The 19,711-nt window shown below is 39.3% G+C and overlaps 1 protein-coding gene across 1 annotated transcript in view; it reads right to left on the bottom strand.

The window, feature by feature from the left end:
• DNAH9 (dynein axonemal heavy chain 9) overlaps window positions 1-19,711 on the bottom strand; it is a 330,059-nt gene that overhangs the window by 250,300 nt on the left and 60,048 nt on the right. The window contains exons 18-19 of the mRNA XM_038536892.1: window positions 2,278-2,500; window positions 1,449-1,615 (exon numbers count right to left, since the gene is read on the bottom strand). Coding sequence (XP_038392820.1) covers window positions 1,449-1,615; window positions 2,278-2,500 — 390 coding nt within the window. The remainder of the gene's footprint in view (window positions 1-1,448; window positions 1,616-2,277; window positions 2,501-19,711) is intronic.

The following is a 19,711-nucleotide window of genomic DNA, read 5'->3' as shown; positions in this document are numbered from 1 at the left end:
GCCCTTCCCTGCCTCTTAACCCACTCCTGTTGTTCTCTCAAGCCCCAAGTACAGTAATTGGGAGATAGGAGCTGCTGAATAAATGTTTGGTGAGTGACTAATAAGAACAGGTAGGTCCTTCCTATGTGCCATGATGGGTGACCAACGTTCCAATTTGCCTGAAACAGGGGCTTCCCTGAAAGTGTGACTTTCAGGGCTAAAACCAGAATAGCCAAGGGGAAAGTGGGGTGGGTAGGCATCCTAGTTAGATACTACAGTAGACACTTGCAAAAAATTATTTCTTTAATTCTATCAACAACCTTACGAGATGGATACTGTTATTAACCTCATTTTACAGATGAGGGAACTAAGGCACGACATTGGTTTTCAGCTTTATTTGTTGCTCTGACGTGTTGTTTCCCCATGTAGTACTATTTTTTATGGGTAAGTACCCTTAACAATTAAAATATTACAATCAAAATAAACAATTACGTAGGGTGTTTTCCATTTCGGAGTTTTCTAAGCTTGTCTGTTTTAAACTGTTGAGGAAGACCCAGCAGGAAGCTCAGCTAGGGAAGCAGAAAGCCAGCCATGGAACTGGAGTGAGGGAGAGTACCCATCTCAGCTGGCACATCAGCAGACATGGGACCCTGAGAACCAGCTTGTTCTGGTTGGAGCCCCTGGTCCTGAGCAGTGGATCATGTGCAGACCCCAGTACACTTCTCCAAGGAAGGATTTGAGCTAAACTCATGTGTGTGTGCAACGGGGACACATGTGAATGGTGCTGCCTGGTCCTATAGTTATTTTAAGTAAAGACCGATCCCCCGGGATGCCTGGGTGGCTCAGTAGTTGAGTATCTACCTTCGGCTCAGGGTGTGATCCTGGGGTCCTGGGTTCGAGTCCCGCATCAGGCTCCCTGCAGAGAGCCTGCTTCTCCTTCTGCTTGTGTCTCTGCCTCTCTCTCTCTGTGTCTCTCATGAATAAATAAATAAAATCTTTAAAAAAAAAAAAAAAAGACCGACCCTTATCACAAGCGGGGAGCATTACTATGAGAAAGAAATCCATCACCTCGAATCCTTCCCTCAGGCTTCCAAAGTGCCTCAAAACTATTTCCAAATTCTACTAGGCACTTTTTTAAAACCAAAGGAACACAGGTCTGTGAGAATTTAGAATATGAACAACTTTGTAAAAAACCTTGTGATTTGATCACACACAGCCCCTTTATAAACTTGAAGACACAGAGCTTCCAGACTTCTGTTTCTAAGGCAAGGTGTCATCTTGTAGAGGCCAGGATGGGATTCTGTCCACGTCAGCACCAGGTGCTAACCAACAGACTCAAATGGGAGGGAAGACTTAGCTAGTCTTTATCTGCTAAAAGAACTCAATAATTCAATTGAAAGACCCTCTATAAAGCCAAGCGTCGCCATGTTTAAAAGAAAGGAAGCAGCGCCAGCAACGTAGGCCCATACCTGAAGGGGGCTTCCCTGCAGAACTGCTCCCGGAACTGCTGTTGTTTGATGTCAAAGGCTGAGCACCTCTGGCGGAGGACGGCCACTTCATTTGCCTGCAGCGGGGCCACCTGCTGTCTCACGGTGACTGCCACCTTTTTCGCGTTGCTCCACTTCTCAGGCAGCTCCTATGATGAAGACCTCCCTGTGGTTAGATCCACACCGTGCTCTCTCTCCCCGCAGACCTGAGGCTGGATGGTACCCGGATGTTTTCATGTCTACTACAAGGCCATGATGTCATATCATGGCACTGAAGTAGACATGACATTCGGGTACCAGATGTGATGTCATGGCACTGTGTGCCTATTCCCTGCAGCTCCCCTCCCCTGACCTGTCTCCCTGGTCGCCTGCGGGCCTGCCTATCACCTCCTTCTGAATGCACCATGTTCTTCCTGCCCTCCACCTTGAACCTGGTAACCTGTGCCCTTCTATTTTCTCAGAGCACTTGATTATTTTCTTTTATGCCTCACATCTCCTTAGTCCATCTTAATATCTCTCAGACTTGCTTTTTTTTTTCTCTGAATAAAAAACTTGGCTCATCCCTAAAGGCAATTAAACCCAAAACACTTCATCCACATCAATTGTCCCATCTACCTCTGGCATCGGACTGCTTCATGTTTACAGAGTTTCCAGAATGTACCAGAGGGCACATATCTGTCACACAGAGAGTTTAAAAACACGAGCCTTGGGGCCTCACCAAGCCCTGTTTCTCATTTACCTGACCTCACCTCACCCAACCCAGAAACTTTCCCTCCATTTCTTTTATTCAGAAAACAAACTTCGTACTGACCTCCAGTTGCTTAAACACCATTTCTGGCAATTCTTGTTCGTAGGTCTTCAGCAATTCAATAGTCTGCTTTAAGGGTTCAAACATCTCATCAGTGCTGCTCTGCCTTTCTTTCAGGGCCATAAGGTGTCCCATAACCTCAACCAGTCCTTCGAAATCTCCTTTTTCAACTTTCTTGAGCATGCCGCTCTCGCTGTTTTTTATAAACACTTCAAGGTCAGCCAGGCTAAGCAGAACAAACAGAATGTGAAGAAGCATTTTCCCTTCCACTGCTCAAAAGGAAGATTTATTTCCCTAATAATAACAGCTATTACTGTGGAAAACTTCCCATGTGTCCAGCACTCTGTGTAGCCGAGCCCCTGATGGTGAGAATATGGTCCTCTTCAGAATGGCCAGTTACAAAGACAGAGACAAGGACCCCTGTGCTGGAGGAGACTCAGGAGATGGGATGTGTTACTGGGACAATAGGCAAAATGTGAGTAAGGTCTGTTCATCAGTTACTAGTTGTCTACCAATATTAACTTTCCAGTTTTGATAACTGCATTACGGTTATACAAGATGGTATTACTGGGAAAGCTCAGTGAAGGTATAAGTGAACTCTGAACTATTTTTGCAACTTCTTTTGCTAAGTCTGACAGTATTTCAAAGTGAACTTTTAGGGCACCTTGGTGGGTCAGTTGGTTAAGTGTCTGCCTTTGGCTCAGGTCATGATCCCAGGGTCCTGGGATCAGGCCTACAGAAGGATCCCCACTCAATGAGCATCTGCTTCTCCCTCTCCCTCTGCTCATGCTCTCTCTCGCTCTCTCCCTCTCTCCCATAAATACATAAAATCTTAAAAGAAAAAAATTGAAAATAAAAAAATATTATGGCCTCTAAAGTCATACCACACTTGGGTTTAATTTGGACACTTATTAGATGGCCAACTCATTTAGCACCTCTGCATCTCAGTCTCCTCACCTATATGATTGGTAAAATCATTTCTGTCTCACTGGTTCTAGTGGGCATAAAGTAACATTCAGTCTTTATTTCAGAAATATTTATTGAGCATCTATTACATAAAATAGCTATATTAACATAACAAGTATTTGAGCCCAACCATGCTTCCAGGTGCTGAAGATAGAATGCAAAATGAGAGAAATAAAGGCTCTGCCCTTATCAAGTGTACATTCTAATGGGAAAAATAAATAGGAAACAAATTGAAACAAATCGATGAAATCAATTGTGTAGTTTCACCTGGTGTTGAATGCTGTAAGGGGACAGAGACTATGGAAAGTCCTATTTTCTTGCAGTGGTCAGTGAAGGCCTTTCTACTGAGGTGATATTTGAACAGAAGTAGAAATTATGGGAAGGAATGAGCCAAAGAAAGAAATGGGAGAAGAGCTGTTGAGGCAGAAAGCACAGGATGAGTAGAACCTAAGTTCAGTCTGATGTGTTTGAGGGACAGGGGAAAGGTCAGAGGGCAGAAGCATATGAGGAACAGGAGGAAGCATAGAGAGAAGGGAGATGAGAGAATCAACATGGGCCAGACACTGCAAGGTCTTGTTCCCAGGGTAATGAGTTCAGGTTGTGTTCTAAACATAACATTCTGAATAGGAGAATGGCATGATTTAACTTATATTTTCAAAAGCTCTGTAGCTTGAGGAGGTGATGATGATGGTGGCATTGGAAGTGGAGAGATAAGAATGGAAGCCAGGAGGGCATTTAGGGACTCTAATGGTGATCTGAGTGACAAAAGATGATGATATTGACTTTGGCCTGGAAGGTGGACATGAGGAGTGGTCAGGTTTAAGATAATTTCACAAGGAGACACTACAAGGCCTGCTGATGGATTGGAGGAGAGAAGTGAGGGGACGAGAGAAATCCTTAACAGCTCCTGATGATGGGGTCAATGATGATGCCATCCATATAAGGATATGGGGAAAACCATGGGTTTTTTGGAGGGAGAAAGAAGAAGAGGTAAAAGTTTTAAATATATTATGTGTAAGACACCTCACAGATACCAGACACCTAGGGGAGATATCCATCAGTCAGTTGAATGGAAGTCTTGAGCTCTGGAGAGATGAGGCTGAAAATATAAATTGGGTAGTTATTGGCACACAGACATATTTAATGTTGGGCTGATATCACCTGGAACAGGAATGTAGAGAGAAAGTTCAGGATTGAGGTATCAGGAATGTTAATATCTTGCCATTTAGAAGAGGAGAGGAGCCCAGCCAGAGATCAAGACGATGGATCCAGTGAGACAGAAGCAAAACAGCAAAGGCGAGGTATCCTGAAAGCCACAGGGAGAAGTTGTTTGGGGAAGACGGAATAATCAGCTGCCAAATTCCACTGAGGGGTACGAGTAAGATGAAGATGATGACCACTACAGAATTCGGCCATGTGACCATCACTGGTGTTCTTGATGAGAATGGTTTTGGTGGAATGGTCTAGGAAAAGCCTAACTGCAGAGTAACCTGGAGAAGAAGCTGGAGACTTTTGTTTCTAGCTGTACAATGCACACAATAATATGGATAAATAACCCTTCTGCTGAAACAACAAAACTGCTTAAACATGGGGCACCTGGGTGGCTCAGTGGTTAAGCATCTGCCTTTGGCTCAGGGCATGATCCTGGAGTTCTGGGATCAAGTCCTGCCTCAGGAGGAGGAGCCTGCTTATACCCTCTGCCTATGTCTCTGCCTCTTTCTCTGTGACTCTCATAAATAAATAAAATCTTTGAAAAAAATGCTTAAACATATATTTCAACAACATTTAAAAATGTGTCACTAAATTGGCATGAAATTAAGGAATCTTACCAGGCTGAAGCAAGCACTAAGAAAGGTTCAAGTAGTCTTCTTTTTTTAAAATTTTATTTACTTACTTGACACACAGAGAGAGCACGCACAAGCAAGGGGAGAGGGAGAAGTGGACTCCCCATGGAGTAGGGAGCCCAATGTGGGGACTCAATCCCAGAACCCTGAGATCATGACCTGAGCCAAAGGCAGATGCTTAACCAACTGAGCCACCCAGGCACTCTAAAGCAGGCTTTCTATGATGGTTTCTACTGAACCTTGAAGACTATGAGCTGCTATTTGGATTGCCTCATCGGATGTGGGGAACTGGTGATGCTGCCTGGGGCCTACATGAAGTGAGGAGGCTGTTAAGAAGCCAAGTGTGAAACTGTGACACCATAAGGGCAGAACAAGAAATAAATTCACTGCAAAGAAAGGGCAAGTATGGAAACTTTCTGCTTTAGCCTGGGCACAGGTGGACCCCTGCAAGTGGAAATGCAAGTGGTCTGGGGTTGGGAGGGTCCCTTGATGACAGGCAGAAACAAATGGAGGAATGCAGACTAGAATCCAATCCTCAAAGGATTCCCACAGACAAAATTCCAAGGAATATGATTTTTACAACCAAAAGTCATGAAATGCACAAGGAAAAGTCACCATGAGTAGGAGCCAGCAGAATCCATGAAATTAAACCTGCAGAGATTTCAAATATTGGATACTCAGAATATAAAGTAGCAATATTTAATATATTTTTAAAAACAAGGGCTCCTGTTAAGTGTCTTGCTTACTTGTTTGTGACCCATATAGCAGGAAAAAGTGCCTTCCCTATAGTTTCTCAGACTTCAATTCAGACTGATGAGGAAAAATAACTTGAACCTTCTGAGCACAATATATCAGTTAAGACAGAAACGCTCTCTTTAGGAATCCCCTTCAGAAGCCTAAATAAGCTCTTACAGTCTCAGTAGGTCACAGCCACTGCCCCTGACCCAACTTTAAGTTCAAATATAAATTCAGCATTGCTTGAGTCAGGAATAGAGGCAATTTTAGAGGCTCTCCAAATATACCCAGAACCTGTGTTTCTGCATGTTCCTTTGCTCTCGGAGAAGGTAGATTCTGAGAAGTGGCAAAACTTACTGGAAATTACAGGCTGTAATGGCATTACTTTGCGAAGAGAACCATAGCAAAAGCCTCTAATATGTGTTTTAGCAATTCAAAAACTATCATACTGTGCTACATTGATGGGCAATTCCAGGAGAAAGAAGCTAATCATTGGGGTAGGTCTTTATGTTACCTTTAATCTATGGCAAGGAGAAACAAAATATTTTCAAATTGACAAATCAGAAGTTGTCTTAAGATCATCCTCTAACATACGTTGTCTAAAACTCAAAAACATGATTAAAAGGGAAGCCTCAATATTTGAGCAAAGAACAAGAAAATACAAAAATGAACAAGCAGAATTCTAAAATAACCAAATAGGTCTAAAACTGGAATGTATACATTAAAATTTAAAGCCCAATGAATGGATTAAACAGGAGATTTAAACAAAGCTGAGGGAATCAGACCACTGTATGATAAAAGTGGAGAAGTTATCCAAACTGCAGTGTAGACAGTTGTAAACTAAGAAATTTGTTAAATAGGTGGATGATAGTGAAAAAAATCTTACATACGCTTACTAAGAGCTCAGAAGAGAGGATGGGCAAGATGCAATCTCTGAGATCTTGGCTGAGAATTTTCTGGAATTGCTGAAAGACAATGTAAGTTCAAGAAAACTAAAAAAAATTCCGGTGGAATTAATATAAAGAAACCCTCAAGGAGGGCACCTGGTGACTCAATCACTTAGGCATCTGCCTTTAGCTCAGGTCATCATCTCCAGATCCTAGAAAACAACTCCATGAGCTCCCTGTTCCTGCTTCTCCCTCTCCCTCTGCTGCTCCTCTCCCTCTGTTCCTCCCACTCCACTCATGCTCTCTCTCTTTCAAATAAAGAAAATCTAAAGAGATCTAAATCTCTCTCAAATAAAGAAAATCTAAAATAAAGAAAAAGAAAAAAGGAAACCCTCAAGATACTTCTTTTTGATACCTTTACCAAAAAGGAAATAAAAATCTCAAAAATAGCTTATCAGCTTCAGAGCAAAGGTAGAGTTTGACCAAACCAAAGCAAAAATCAAAAAGCCCCCCAAGCCCCAGACTAACGGCTGACTGCTCAGAAGCCAAACTGGCATCCAGGACATGGAAGAACAATGCTTTCAATAAACTCACAGAATATAGCTGTTATCCTAGAATTCCCCCTTCTACAAAACCATTTCCCCCCAAGAACTAAGGGGAAAATACACACCTTTTCAGGCAAGAAAGAATGAGAGTTTCATCAATAGACTCAAAATGATGGAACTTCTAATGAACATAACTCAGGGAGTAGAAAAAAGCAAAGAGCAAAAATGTTGGTAAATTTAATTAAATTTAAATAAATTTAAATAAACACCAAGTGTATAAAATGAAGTGGAATTTGTGGTGTTTAAATAAATAAGAGAAAACAACTGAAATTACTGGGAATAAGAATATAATTTGATGAATGAATAGTTGAGATCAAAGTACTCTAAAATCTTTGTATTAGTTGTGAGGAGAGTAACAAAACCAACTAATTCATTTAAAGATGCTTATTAAAACAGCTGTGGTAACCAGTAGACCTAACAGTAGATCTAGATCATATAACATCCAAATTAGCAGAAGGGGAAGAACTGGAATAATAATAATAATAAAAACCTCATAAAATTAAACCCAAAAGGAGGCAAGAAAATGAAGGAAAAAAAAAAAGAATAGAAAATATATAATAAAATGGTAGCAGAATATATATTAATGAACAAAACTCCCCAATTAAAAGATATATTAAGGTGAATAAAACATTCAGTTCTATGCCAATTATTAAAAAATCTTACCTAATATGAAGGCACAGAAAGATTAAAAGCCAAAGGATAAAATGAGAGATACCAAGCTAATATCATACAAAGGAAATTGGTTTAGTTATATTAATATAAGACAAAACAGACTTTAATATAAGAAATATAGCTAGTAATAAAGAAGATTTTTATGTGTGGCTGAAAGTTCTAATTTGTCAGGAAGATATAAAAAAGTCAAACTCTGTATGCTCATTTAACATAACCTTAAAATATATGAAGCAAAAAGGGACAGAATTACAAGGTGAATTGACAATCTACCATTAAAGTGGAAGGGTTTTTTTTTTTTTAAGCTTTTTATTTTAAGGAGGTTCCATGCCCAATGTGGAGCCCAATGCAGGGCTTGAACTCATGACCCTGAGATTAAGACCTGAGTTGAGATCAAGAGTTGGATACTTCACTAACTGAGCCACCCAGGTGTGCCAAAGTAGAAGATTTTTAATATAGCTATTTCAATAATAAATAAACTAAGCAGAAAAAGAAGACAATGAGGATACAGATTTGAAAAAAATAATTAACAAGTTTGATCAAATAGTCCTGCACAGAACATTCCTCCTCCCCCAACAGTTCTAGAATACATATTCTCTTTAGATGTGCACAGAACATTTACAAAGTTGACCATACTGTCCAGTTTAAAACAAACTTCAATAAATTACAGAAGCTTATTATATATATCACCTTCTCTGACCGCAATGCAATTGTTAAAAATTCATAACAAAATATAACTGGAAGGACTTCCCAGGAAGATGGCAGAGGAGGAGGACCCTAGGCTCACTTCGTTCCATGATACAACCAGATGGCACTCATGTCAGAAATCACCCGAAGACTGGCAGGATAGACTCCACAACTAAATGTAGAGAAGAGGCCACAGAAAAGAGGGTAGGAAGGGTGGAGACAAGGTCAAAATTAAATGAACTTCCCCAACCAGCCATGGGAGGGAGGCAACCAAGGGCACAAAGGAGGGAGAGAAACAGACCTCCCACACCAGGGAACCCACCCAGGGAAAATGAATCCCCACAACGTTTGCCTTTGAAAACCAGAAGGGCTGAATGTTGTGAGTTCTTACAACCAGTGGGACTTAACACCTGGAATTTTTAAAAATCTGTGGGCTTGGCTGTGGGAGAGAAGGGAAGCCAAGAGGAAATGGAGTATCTGCCTATAAAGAGACAACACAACAAAAAGCCCATGGAGATACAGTAGGGAAGCAGCACTTTGAAAGGTGCCTGGAGCATGTAGGAGGGAGAGTTATTTACTAATCTCAGAGCATGTTCTAGAGGGATAGAAATTGCTGGGTGATTCCTCCAGAAACAAAGGATCTGGCAGGTGCCACGTCCCTCCCCCTACCCCCAGCATGAACACATAGTGACCTGCAGGACTTGCTACCTAACTTGCTAGAACTGCTGTCCCACCCTCATGCTGTGCTTCCCACAGTCCATCTCTCTGGACAGCCCACCTTAGTCGGCACCACAGAGCCCCTCGCCCAGAGGAATTATAAGGTGCAAAATTTGCTATCGCAGTTGTGCCAGTGCACTGCCACCACCATGCTGTGCTTTGGTTACTATCCTCTCTAATATGCTCTTGCCCAGAGCCCATACAAGGTGATGCCACGGGCCTGGCAGTATGCAAGCAGCCCATACAGTGGTCAGCAACACTCCAAAGTGACTTCTGCCCTAGAGAGAGGGAAGGATAGCCACACACACCAGAGGGAAGGATAACCACGCATACCAGAGAGGGAAGGATAACCACACACACCAGTCAGACTGTGGCCCCAGCAGTGGGATGGAGGAAGACATTGGGTCTGACTGAAGGCCCTGCCCATCAAGAAGATTCTCAGGGGACAACACAGGGAAAGCACAATGCAGTTTGGTGCTACTGCATCTCTAGCAAATGCCTGATCTGACTTGACTCAAGCCCAAGAGATCCCAAGATTGGCCCACTGACACCACAGGGACCAAACCCTGTCCACAACAGGCAAAGAGTCAGAGCAGATGAATGGACTGAAGGAAAAAGCAGCTCAGCCACAATAGCAAGGCACATACATCACACATAGGAGACACCCTGAAGCATCATGTTCTGGTGAACAGAGGACACTGCACACTACAGGGCACTACAGGACCTCTTCCCCATAAGGCCACTATTTTCAAGTGCTGGAGACATAGCTATCTGCCCTAACACAGAGAAACACAGATCATTAGATAAGAAGAAGAGACAGAGAAATATGTCCCAAATGAAAGAACAGGACAAAACCACAGCAAAAGACCTAAGTGAACCTGAGATAAGTAATATGCCTGATAGGGAATTTAAATGATCACAAAGGTACTCAGTGGACTTGAGAAAAGAGCAGAAGACATCAGAAAGACCCTTAACAATGAGATAAAAAAGAACCAATCAGAGATGAGGAATGCAATAAATGAAGTTAAAAATATACTATATTGAATAAACAGCAGACTAGATGAAGCAGAAGAATAAAACAACAACCTACAGGACAGAGGAGTGGAAAGTCATCAAGTTGAGCAGGTGATAGGAAAAAAAAATACATAAAATGAGAATAGGCTTAGGGAACTTAGTGACAACATCAAGTGTAATAACATGTGCATTACAGGGACCTTAGAAGGAGAAGACAAAGAAAAGGGATAGAAAATTTATTTGAAGATTTAATAGCTGAAAACTTCCTGAATCTAGAGAAGGAAACAAAAATTCAGATCCAGGAGGCACAGAGATTCCCCAATAAAATCAACCCAAGGAAGTTCACACCAAGACACATGGAAATTGAGATGGCAGAAAGTAGTGATAAAGAAAGAATTTTAAAAGCAGCAAGAGAAAAGAAGGAAGTTACATACAGGGAAACCTCATAAGGCTATGAGTTGATTTTTAAGAAGAAACTTTGTAGGCCAGAAGGGAGTAGAAAGATACATTCAAAACGCTGAAAGGAAAAAATCTGCAGCCAAGAATCCAGCAAGGCTTCCATTCAGAATAAAAGGGGAGACAGAGTTTCTCAAACAAACAAGCATTAAAGGAAATTATGACCACTAAACCTGCCCTATAAGAAAAGTTAAAGGGGACTCTGAGTGGAAAGGAAAGATCATAAGAAAGACTAAAGAAAGAAGGAAGCACAAACACAGTAAAAGTAAGCATATCTGTAAAAAAAACAGTCAAGGGACGCACAAAATAAAAGGATGTAAAGTATGACACCATATACCTAAAATGTGGAGGGAAGAGGAATAAAGATTAGGTTCAAAAATAAGTGGCCATCAACTTAATATAGAGTGCCATATGTAAAAGATGTTATATACAAACCTAATGGTAACCACAAATAAAAACCAGTAATAAATATGCAAAAAAATGAAGAGAAAGGAATCCAAGTATATCATTATAAAAAGCCCACTTGTCATGAGAGAAGAGAGAAGAAACAGAGAAGCACTACAAAAACATCCATAAAACAAGTAACAAAATGGCAACAAATACATACATATCAATAATTACTTTCAATGTCAAATGGACTAAATGCTCCAATCAAAGGGCATGGGGTGATGGAAAGGATTAAAAAAACAAAAACAAAAAACAAAAACAAGATCCATCTCTATGCTGCCTACAACAGACTCATTTCAGACCTAAAGGCCCATGCAGCCTGAAAACAAAGGAATGGAGAAGCATTTATCATGCAAAGGGATGTGAAAAGAAAGCTGGGGTAGCAGATAAAGGGCTAGTTTCCAAGATCTATAAAGAACTTATTAAACTCAACACCAAAGAAACAAACAATCCAATCATGAAATGGGCAAAAGACACGAACAGAAATCTCACAGAGGAAGACATAGACAGGGCCAACATGCACATGAGAAAATGCTCTGCATCACTTGCCATCAGGGAAATACAAATCAAAACCACAATGAGATACCACCTCACACCAGTGAGAATGGGGAAAATTAACAAGGCAGGAAACCACAAATGTTGGAGAGGATGTGGAGAAAAGGGAACCTTCTTACACTGTTGGTGGGAATGTGAACTGGTGCAGCCACTCTGGAAAACTGTGTGGAGGTTCCTCAAAGAGTTAAAAATAGACCTGCCCTACGACCCAGCAATTGCACTGACCCAGCAATTGCACCCCAAAGATTCAGATGCAATGAAATGCCGGGACACCTGCACCCCGATGTTTATAGCAGCAATGTCCACAATAGCCAAACTGTGGAAGGAGCCTCGGTGTCCATCAAAAGATGAATGGATAAAGAAGATGTGGTTTATGTATACAATGGAATATTACTCAGCCATTAGAAACGACAAATACCCACCATTTGCTTCAACGTGGATGGAACTGGAAGGTATTATGCTGAGTGAAGTAAGTCAATCGGAGAAGGACAAACATTGTATGTTCTCATTCATTTGGGGAATATAAATAACAGTGTAAGGGAATATAAGGAAAGGGAGAAGAAATGTTTGGGAAATATCAGAAAAGGAGACAGAACATAAAGACTCCTAACTCTGGGAAACGAACAAGGGGTGATGGAAGGGGAGGAGGGCGGGCGGTGAGGGTGAATGGGTGACGGGCACTGAGGGGGGCACTTGACGGGATGAGCACTGGGTGTTATTCTGTACGTTGGTAAATTGAACACCAATAAAAAATAAATTTATTATTAAAAAAATAAAAAAAAGAAAGCTGGGGTAGGAATACTTATATTGTACAAAATAGATTTTGAAACAAAGACTATAACAAAAGACAAAGAAGGACATTAGATAATCATTCAGGAGACAATCCAACAAGAAGATTTAACAGTTGTAAACACTATGCAGCCAACATGGGAGCACCCAAATACTTAAAGCAGTTAATAACAAACATAAAGTAAATTAGCTATAGTCAAATAATAATAATAACAGGGACCTTTAACATCCCACTTATAACAACAGATAGATCATCCAAACAGAGCATCAACAAGAAAACAGTGACTTTGAAAGATACATTGGATCAGGTGGATTCAACAAATAGAGTCAGAACATTTTATCCTAAAACAGAATACATGTTCTTTTCAAGTGCACTTGGAACATTCTTCAGAACAGATCACATATTAGGGAACAAAACAAGTCTAAACAAATTCAAAATCAAAGTCATTCCACATATCTTTTCTGACCACAATACTATGAAATTAGAAATCTACCACAAGAAAAAAAATCTGGAAAGGGCATAAATACATGGAGGTTAAGTAACATGCTACTAAGCAATGAAAGAGTCAACCAAGAAATCAAAGAGGAAATCCAAAAACCCATGGAGATAAACAAAAATGAAAACACAATGTTCCAAATCTTTGGGATATAGCACAAGCTGTCCTAAGAGGGAAGTTTATGGCAATACTATGAGAAGCAAGGCAAAACTCAAACCACCCTATACCAAAAGGAGCTAGAAAAAGAACAAACAAAACCCCAAAAACAGTAGAAAGAAGGAAATAGTAAAGATTAGAGAAGAAATAAATGGAAACTTAAAAAACACACACAATAGAACAGATCAATGAAACTAAGACCTGATTTTTTTAAAATTGATGAACCTTTAGCCACTCATCAAAGAGAAAGAGAGAGAGAACTCAAATAAGCAAAATCAGAAATGAAAGAGGAGAAATAACAATGGACACCACAGAATTATGAACAATTATAAGAGAATATTATGAAAAACTATATGCCAAGAAATTGTACAACCTAGAAGAAATGGATAAGTTCCTAGAAACACGTAACCTACCAAAACTGAAACAAGAATAGAAAATTTGAACAGACCAATTACCAGCAATGAAATTGAATCAGTAATCAAAAAACTTCCAACAAACAAAAGTCCTGGACCAGATGGCTTCACAGGTAAATTCTACCAAATGCTTAAAGAAGCATGAATACCTATTCTCAAACCATTCCAAAAAATAGAAGAAAGAGTACCAAATTCATCTATGAGACCTGCATTACCCTAATACCAAAATCAGATTAAAGACACCACAAAAAAAGGGAAGTAAAGGCCAATGTCTCTGATGAACTTAGATGCAAAAATCCTCAACAAAATGCTTTTAAACCAAATTCAACAATACATTAAAAGAAAATCACTCACCATGATCAAGCAGGATTTATTCCCAGGATGCAAGCGTGGTTCAATAATTGTAAATCAATCAGTGTGATACATTACATTAATAAGAGAAAGGATAAGGGGAACCTGGGTGGCACAGTCAATTAAGCATCTGACTCTTGGTTTCCGCTCAGGTTGTGATCTCAGAGTTGCGAGACTGAGCCCTGCATCGGGCTCCATGCTCAGTGGGAAGTCTGCTTGAGATTCTCTCTTTTCCTCTCCCCCACTACCCACCCCATTCCCCCATGCATGCACTTGGTCGGTCTCTCTGTCTCTCTCTCCATCTCTCAAATAAATAAATAAATAAATAAATAAATAAATAAATAAATAAATCTTTTTTAAAAAATGAGAGAAAGGATAAGAACCTTCAACAGTTGAAGAAAAAGCATTTAACAAAGTGCAATATCCATTCATGATAAAAACACTCAACAAAGTATGTTTAGAGAGAATATCTCTCAGCATAATAAAGGCCATATATGAAAACCCACAGCAAACCTCATATTTAATGGGGAAACACTGAGAGCTTTTCCCCTAAGGTCAGGAAAAAGACAAAGATGTCCACTCTCACCACTTTTATTCAACACAGCACTGTAAGTCCTAGCCACAGCAATCATGAGAATAATTAAATAAAAGGCATCCAAATGGTAAGGAAGAAGTAAAACTTTCACTATTTGCATCTGACATGATACTAGCTATAGAAAATTGTAAACTCGCCACCAAAAAACTACTAGAACTGATACAGCAAATTCCATAAGGCTGTAGGTTACAAAATGAATGTACAGAAATCCACTGCATTTCTACAAATAATGAAGCAATAGAAATAGACATAGACAAATAGATATTACATGATCAAAAACTGGAAGAACAGTATTGTTAAGATGCCCATGGTACCCAAAGCAATCTACAGATTTAATGCAATCCCTATCAAAATACCAACAGCATTTTTCAAAGAATTGGAACAAATAATTCCAAAATTTGTATGGAACCACAAAAGAGCCTGAATAGCCAAAATAATCTTGAAAAAGAAAAACAAAAGCTGGAGGTATCAGAATCCCAGATTTCAAAATAACCTATAAAGCTGTAGTACTCAAAACAGTATGGTACTGGCACAAAAACAGACACATACATCAATGGAACAGGATAGAAAGTCCAGAAACAAACTCAAGATTATATGGTCAATTTTTGACAAAAGAGTCAAGAATATGCAATAGGAAAATGTTCAACAAATGATGTTGGGGAAACTGGACCACTTTCTTACACCATACACAAAAATAAACTCAAAATGGATTAAAGCTCTAAATGTGAGACCTGAAACTATAAAAGTCCTAGAAGAGAACACAAGCAGTAATTTCTCTGATATCAGCTTTAGCAACATTTTCTAGCTATGTCTTCTGAGGCAAGGAAAACAAAAGAAAAAAAACTATTGGGACTATATCAAAATAAAAAGCTTCTGCAGAGTAAAGGAAACAATCAACAAAACTAAAAGACAACCTACAGAATGGAAGAAAATATTTGCAAAGGATATATGTGATAAAGGGTTAGTATCCAAAATATATAAAGAAGTTGTACAACTCAACACCCTAGAAACAAATAATCCAATTAAAAATGGGCAGAAGGGGCAGCCCGGGTGGCTCAGCGGTTTAGCGCCGCCTTCAGCCCAGGGCCTGATCCTGGAGACACGGGATCGAGTCCCATGTCAGGCTCCCTACATGGAGCCTGCTTCTCCCTCTGCCTGTGTCTCTGCCTCTTTCTCTCTCTCTCTCTCTCTCTCTCTGTGTCTCTTGTGAATAAATAAATAAAATCTTAAAAAAAAAAATGGGCAGAAGACATGAACAGACATTTCTCCAGAGAAGACAACCAAATGGCCAAGAGATACATGAAAAGATGCTCAACATCACTCATCGTGAGGGAAATACAAATCAAAACCGTAATGAGATTCCACTTTACACCAGTCAAAATGGCTAAAATCAACAACACAAACAACAACAGTGCTGACAAGGATGTGGAGAAAGGGGAATGCACTTGCAGTGTTGGTGAGAATGCAAACTGGTGCAGCCACTGTGGAAAACAGTATGGAGGATCCTCAAAAACTTAAAAGTAGAACTATCCTGTGACCCAGCAGTCACACTACTGGGTATTGACCCCCAAAATAAGAAATACTAATTTAAAAGAATATATGCACCTGTATGTTTATGACAGCATTATTTACAATAGCCAAACTATGGAAGTAGCCTAAATGTCCACTGATAGATGAATGGATAAAGAAGATGTGGTTGGTATATGTATATAATGGAATATTACTTAGCCATAAAAAAATAATGAAATCTTGCCATTTGCAACAACATGGATAGAGCTAGGTAGTATAATGCCCAAATAGGTCAGAGAAAGACAAATACTAGATGATTTCATTCATATGTGAAATTTAAGAAACAAAACAAACAAAGTAAGGAAAACAAACAGACAAACCAAGAAACTGACTCTTAACTAGAGAGGACAAACTGATGGTCACCAGAGGGAAAAGGGTGGGTGGGGGAATGGGTGAGATCGGTGATGGGGATTAAGTAGAGCATTTGTCATGATGAGCACTAAGGCATAGAATTGTCAAATCACTATATTGTACATCTGAAACTAACACTGTATGTTAACTGTACAGGAATTAAAATTAAAACCTTTTAAAAGCAGGCTCCTGAGGGGTTCAGTCAGTTAAGCATCTGCCTTCTGCTCAGGTCATGATCTTGGGATTCTGGGATCAAGCCCTGAGTCAGTCTCCCTGCTTGGTGGTGAGTCTGCTTCTCCCTCTCCCTCTTCCTGCCGCTCTCCCTACTTGTGCTATCTATCTGTCAAATAAATAAATAAATAAAATCTTTAAGAAAAAAACCTTAAAAAATATCACTAGAAGAATCCAATGTTTGGAAATATTAAATACATATAAACACATCATCATGGGTATTAAAAATACTTAGAACTAAATTATAATTTTTTAAAATTTTTATTTATTTATGATAGTCACAAAGAGAGAAAGAGAGAGAGGCAGAGACATAGGCAGAGGGAGAAGCAGGCTCCATGCACCAGGAGCTCGATGTGGGATTCGATCCCAGGTCTCCAGGATCGCGCCCTGGGCCAAAGGCAGGCGCCAAACCGCTGCGCCACCCAGGGATCCCTAGAACTAAATTATAATGGAAATATCACATGCTAAGACCTGTGAGATATAGGTAAAACTGTACTGAGAAGGGAACTCATAAATTTAATTGTTACATTAACAAAGATGGCTCAAAGTAAATAAGCAAAGTATCAATCTTAACTTAGCCAAGAAGAAAAAATAAATCTAAGGAAACAGATGGACATAATAAACATAAAAGAATAAACTATTGAAACAGAAATTAAATTATAATAAAGAGGATCAATGGATTTATAAGATGGCTCTTCGTAAATCCCGGCAAGATTAATCATAGAAAGCACAAATAGAAATGAATAGAAATGAGAAGAGCAACATAATCATAGATTCTGAGGAGAGTAAACAGATAATATTATGAATTTTATGACAATAAAGAATTACATGAAGTGGATATGTTCCCAGACAACTATGACTTAAGAAGGAATAGAAAATCTTAATAACTCTACAACCATTAGAGAAATTATAGGTAAAAATCTCATCAGAAAGAAAATACCAAGCCCAGATGTTCAATAGGAGATTTAAATCAAATCTTCAAGGATCAGAGAATTCCAATCTTACCCTAACTCTTCCAGAGAATAAACAGGAAGGATTACTTCCTAACTCATTTTATGAAACTAGCAAAACCACAGAACAAGATCAGAGAAAGTATGACAAAAGAAAAGTGAAGGCCAATCTCAGTTGCAAAGAGAGATACATCAGCAATAAACAATGTATTTGCAAACAAAATTAATCAGTGGATATATTGGAAAAGATAATACTTTGTTGGGCTTTTCTCAGTAACACTCAGTTGGCTTAATATTAGAAACCAGTATATTCACCAGTATATTAACTTAATAACCAGTATACTAACTTAATTTCGATGCAAAAAAATGAGAATTATCTTAGCAGAGTTAGAAAAAGTCCTTCATAAAATGCTCTATCTGTTTGCTACGTCCCCGTAACAAACTAGGAATAGAAAGGAATTTCTTGAGGGGCCCCTGACTGGCTCAGTTGGAAGATCATGTGACTCTTGATCTCAGGTGGGTTGTGAGTTCAAGCCCCACCTTGGGTGTAGAGATTACAAAAAGTAAATAAATAAACTTAAAAAAAAGAAGGGAACCTGTTTAATTGCATATATAGAAACCATAAAAACTCATAGCAACGGGGGGCGCCTGGGTGCCTCAACAGTTAAGCTTCTGAGACTCTTGGTTTTGGCTCAGGTCATGATTTCAGGGTCATGGGGTCAAGCCCTACATCAGGCTCCATGCTTAGCATGGAGTCTGCTTGTCCCTCTCCTTCTGCTCCTTCTCCTGCTCTCTCTCTCTCTCTAGTAAATATTTAAAATCTTTTTTAAAAAACTCACAACAACAAATATGCTTAGTGGTAAAATGTTGTAATATCCCCTTTAAGATCAGACAGGATAAGAGCACCTGTTTTTACCACTTTATCCAACATTAAATTGCAAGACCTAGCCAATGTAGCAAGAAAAAAATAGTGATAAAATGCATTTAAAAATAAAACCTATCAACAACACTCAGAAGGAAGAAATAAAACTATTATAAATTTGAAGATGATGACTATGTAATAGCAAATACAAGAGTGCACAGATAAATTATTGCAATTAATAAGTTAATTTAGCAGAGATGCTTGATACAAAATCAATAAACAGAAATCAATTCCATTCCACAGAAAATACAATTTTAAAATATAGTTTATGCTAGAAGCCTAAAATTGAAATACCTCGGAATAAATCGTAAAGACACAAGAATTATTTTAAAGGTAATGATGACAAAATTTCATCGAAAGACATTAAAGTGCATAGAGAGGGGATCCTGGGTGGCTCAGCGGTTTAGTGCCTGCCTTTGGCCCAGGGCACAATGCTGGAGTCCTGGGATCGAGTCCCACGTCGGGCTCCGGGCATGGAGCCTGCTTCTCCCTCTGCCTGTGTCTCTGCCTCTCTCTCTCTCTCTCTCTCTATCGTAAATAAATAAATAAATCTTTTTTAAAAAGTAAATAAATAAAGTGCATAGAGAAATGGAAAGATGACCTGTTCGTGGGAAGGTACACTCAGTGATCAGGATGACCACTGTCCTCAAATTGAGCTATAGTCATTGCAATATAATAAAAATCCCAACACATGTTTTTCTCCTACAAATGGATTTTTAAATTTATGTAAAATAACAAGGGCCAAGAATTGTGGAGGCAGTCTTAATGACAATGAACAAGGCGAGGACTTTACCTGCCAGATATCGGGATTTATGACCAGACAACTAGGACTTTGTCATACAACGCAGTGGCAAACAAATGGCTACATAATGAGAAAGATACAACTATAAACCTTTTAGGAAAGGGTATAGGAGAACATCATTAGGACCTCAAGGCAGAAAGGGATTTTTTTAAGACAAAAGAATGCAACATAAGGGAAAAAGAAAAAGATGAACACATTTGGCTACGTGATGTGCAAACATAGCGTAAAT

This window comes from Canis lupus, chromosome 5, assembly GCF_011100685.1.
Source record: "Canis lupus familiaris isolate Mischka breed German Shepherd chromosome 5, alternate assembly UU_Cfam_GSD_1.0, whole genome shotgun sequence".
NCBI lineage: Eukaryota > Metazoa > Chordata > Mammalia > Carnivora > Canidae > Canis > Canis lupus.
This window is presented reverse-complemented; position numbering and strand designations above follow the sequence as displayed.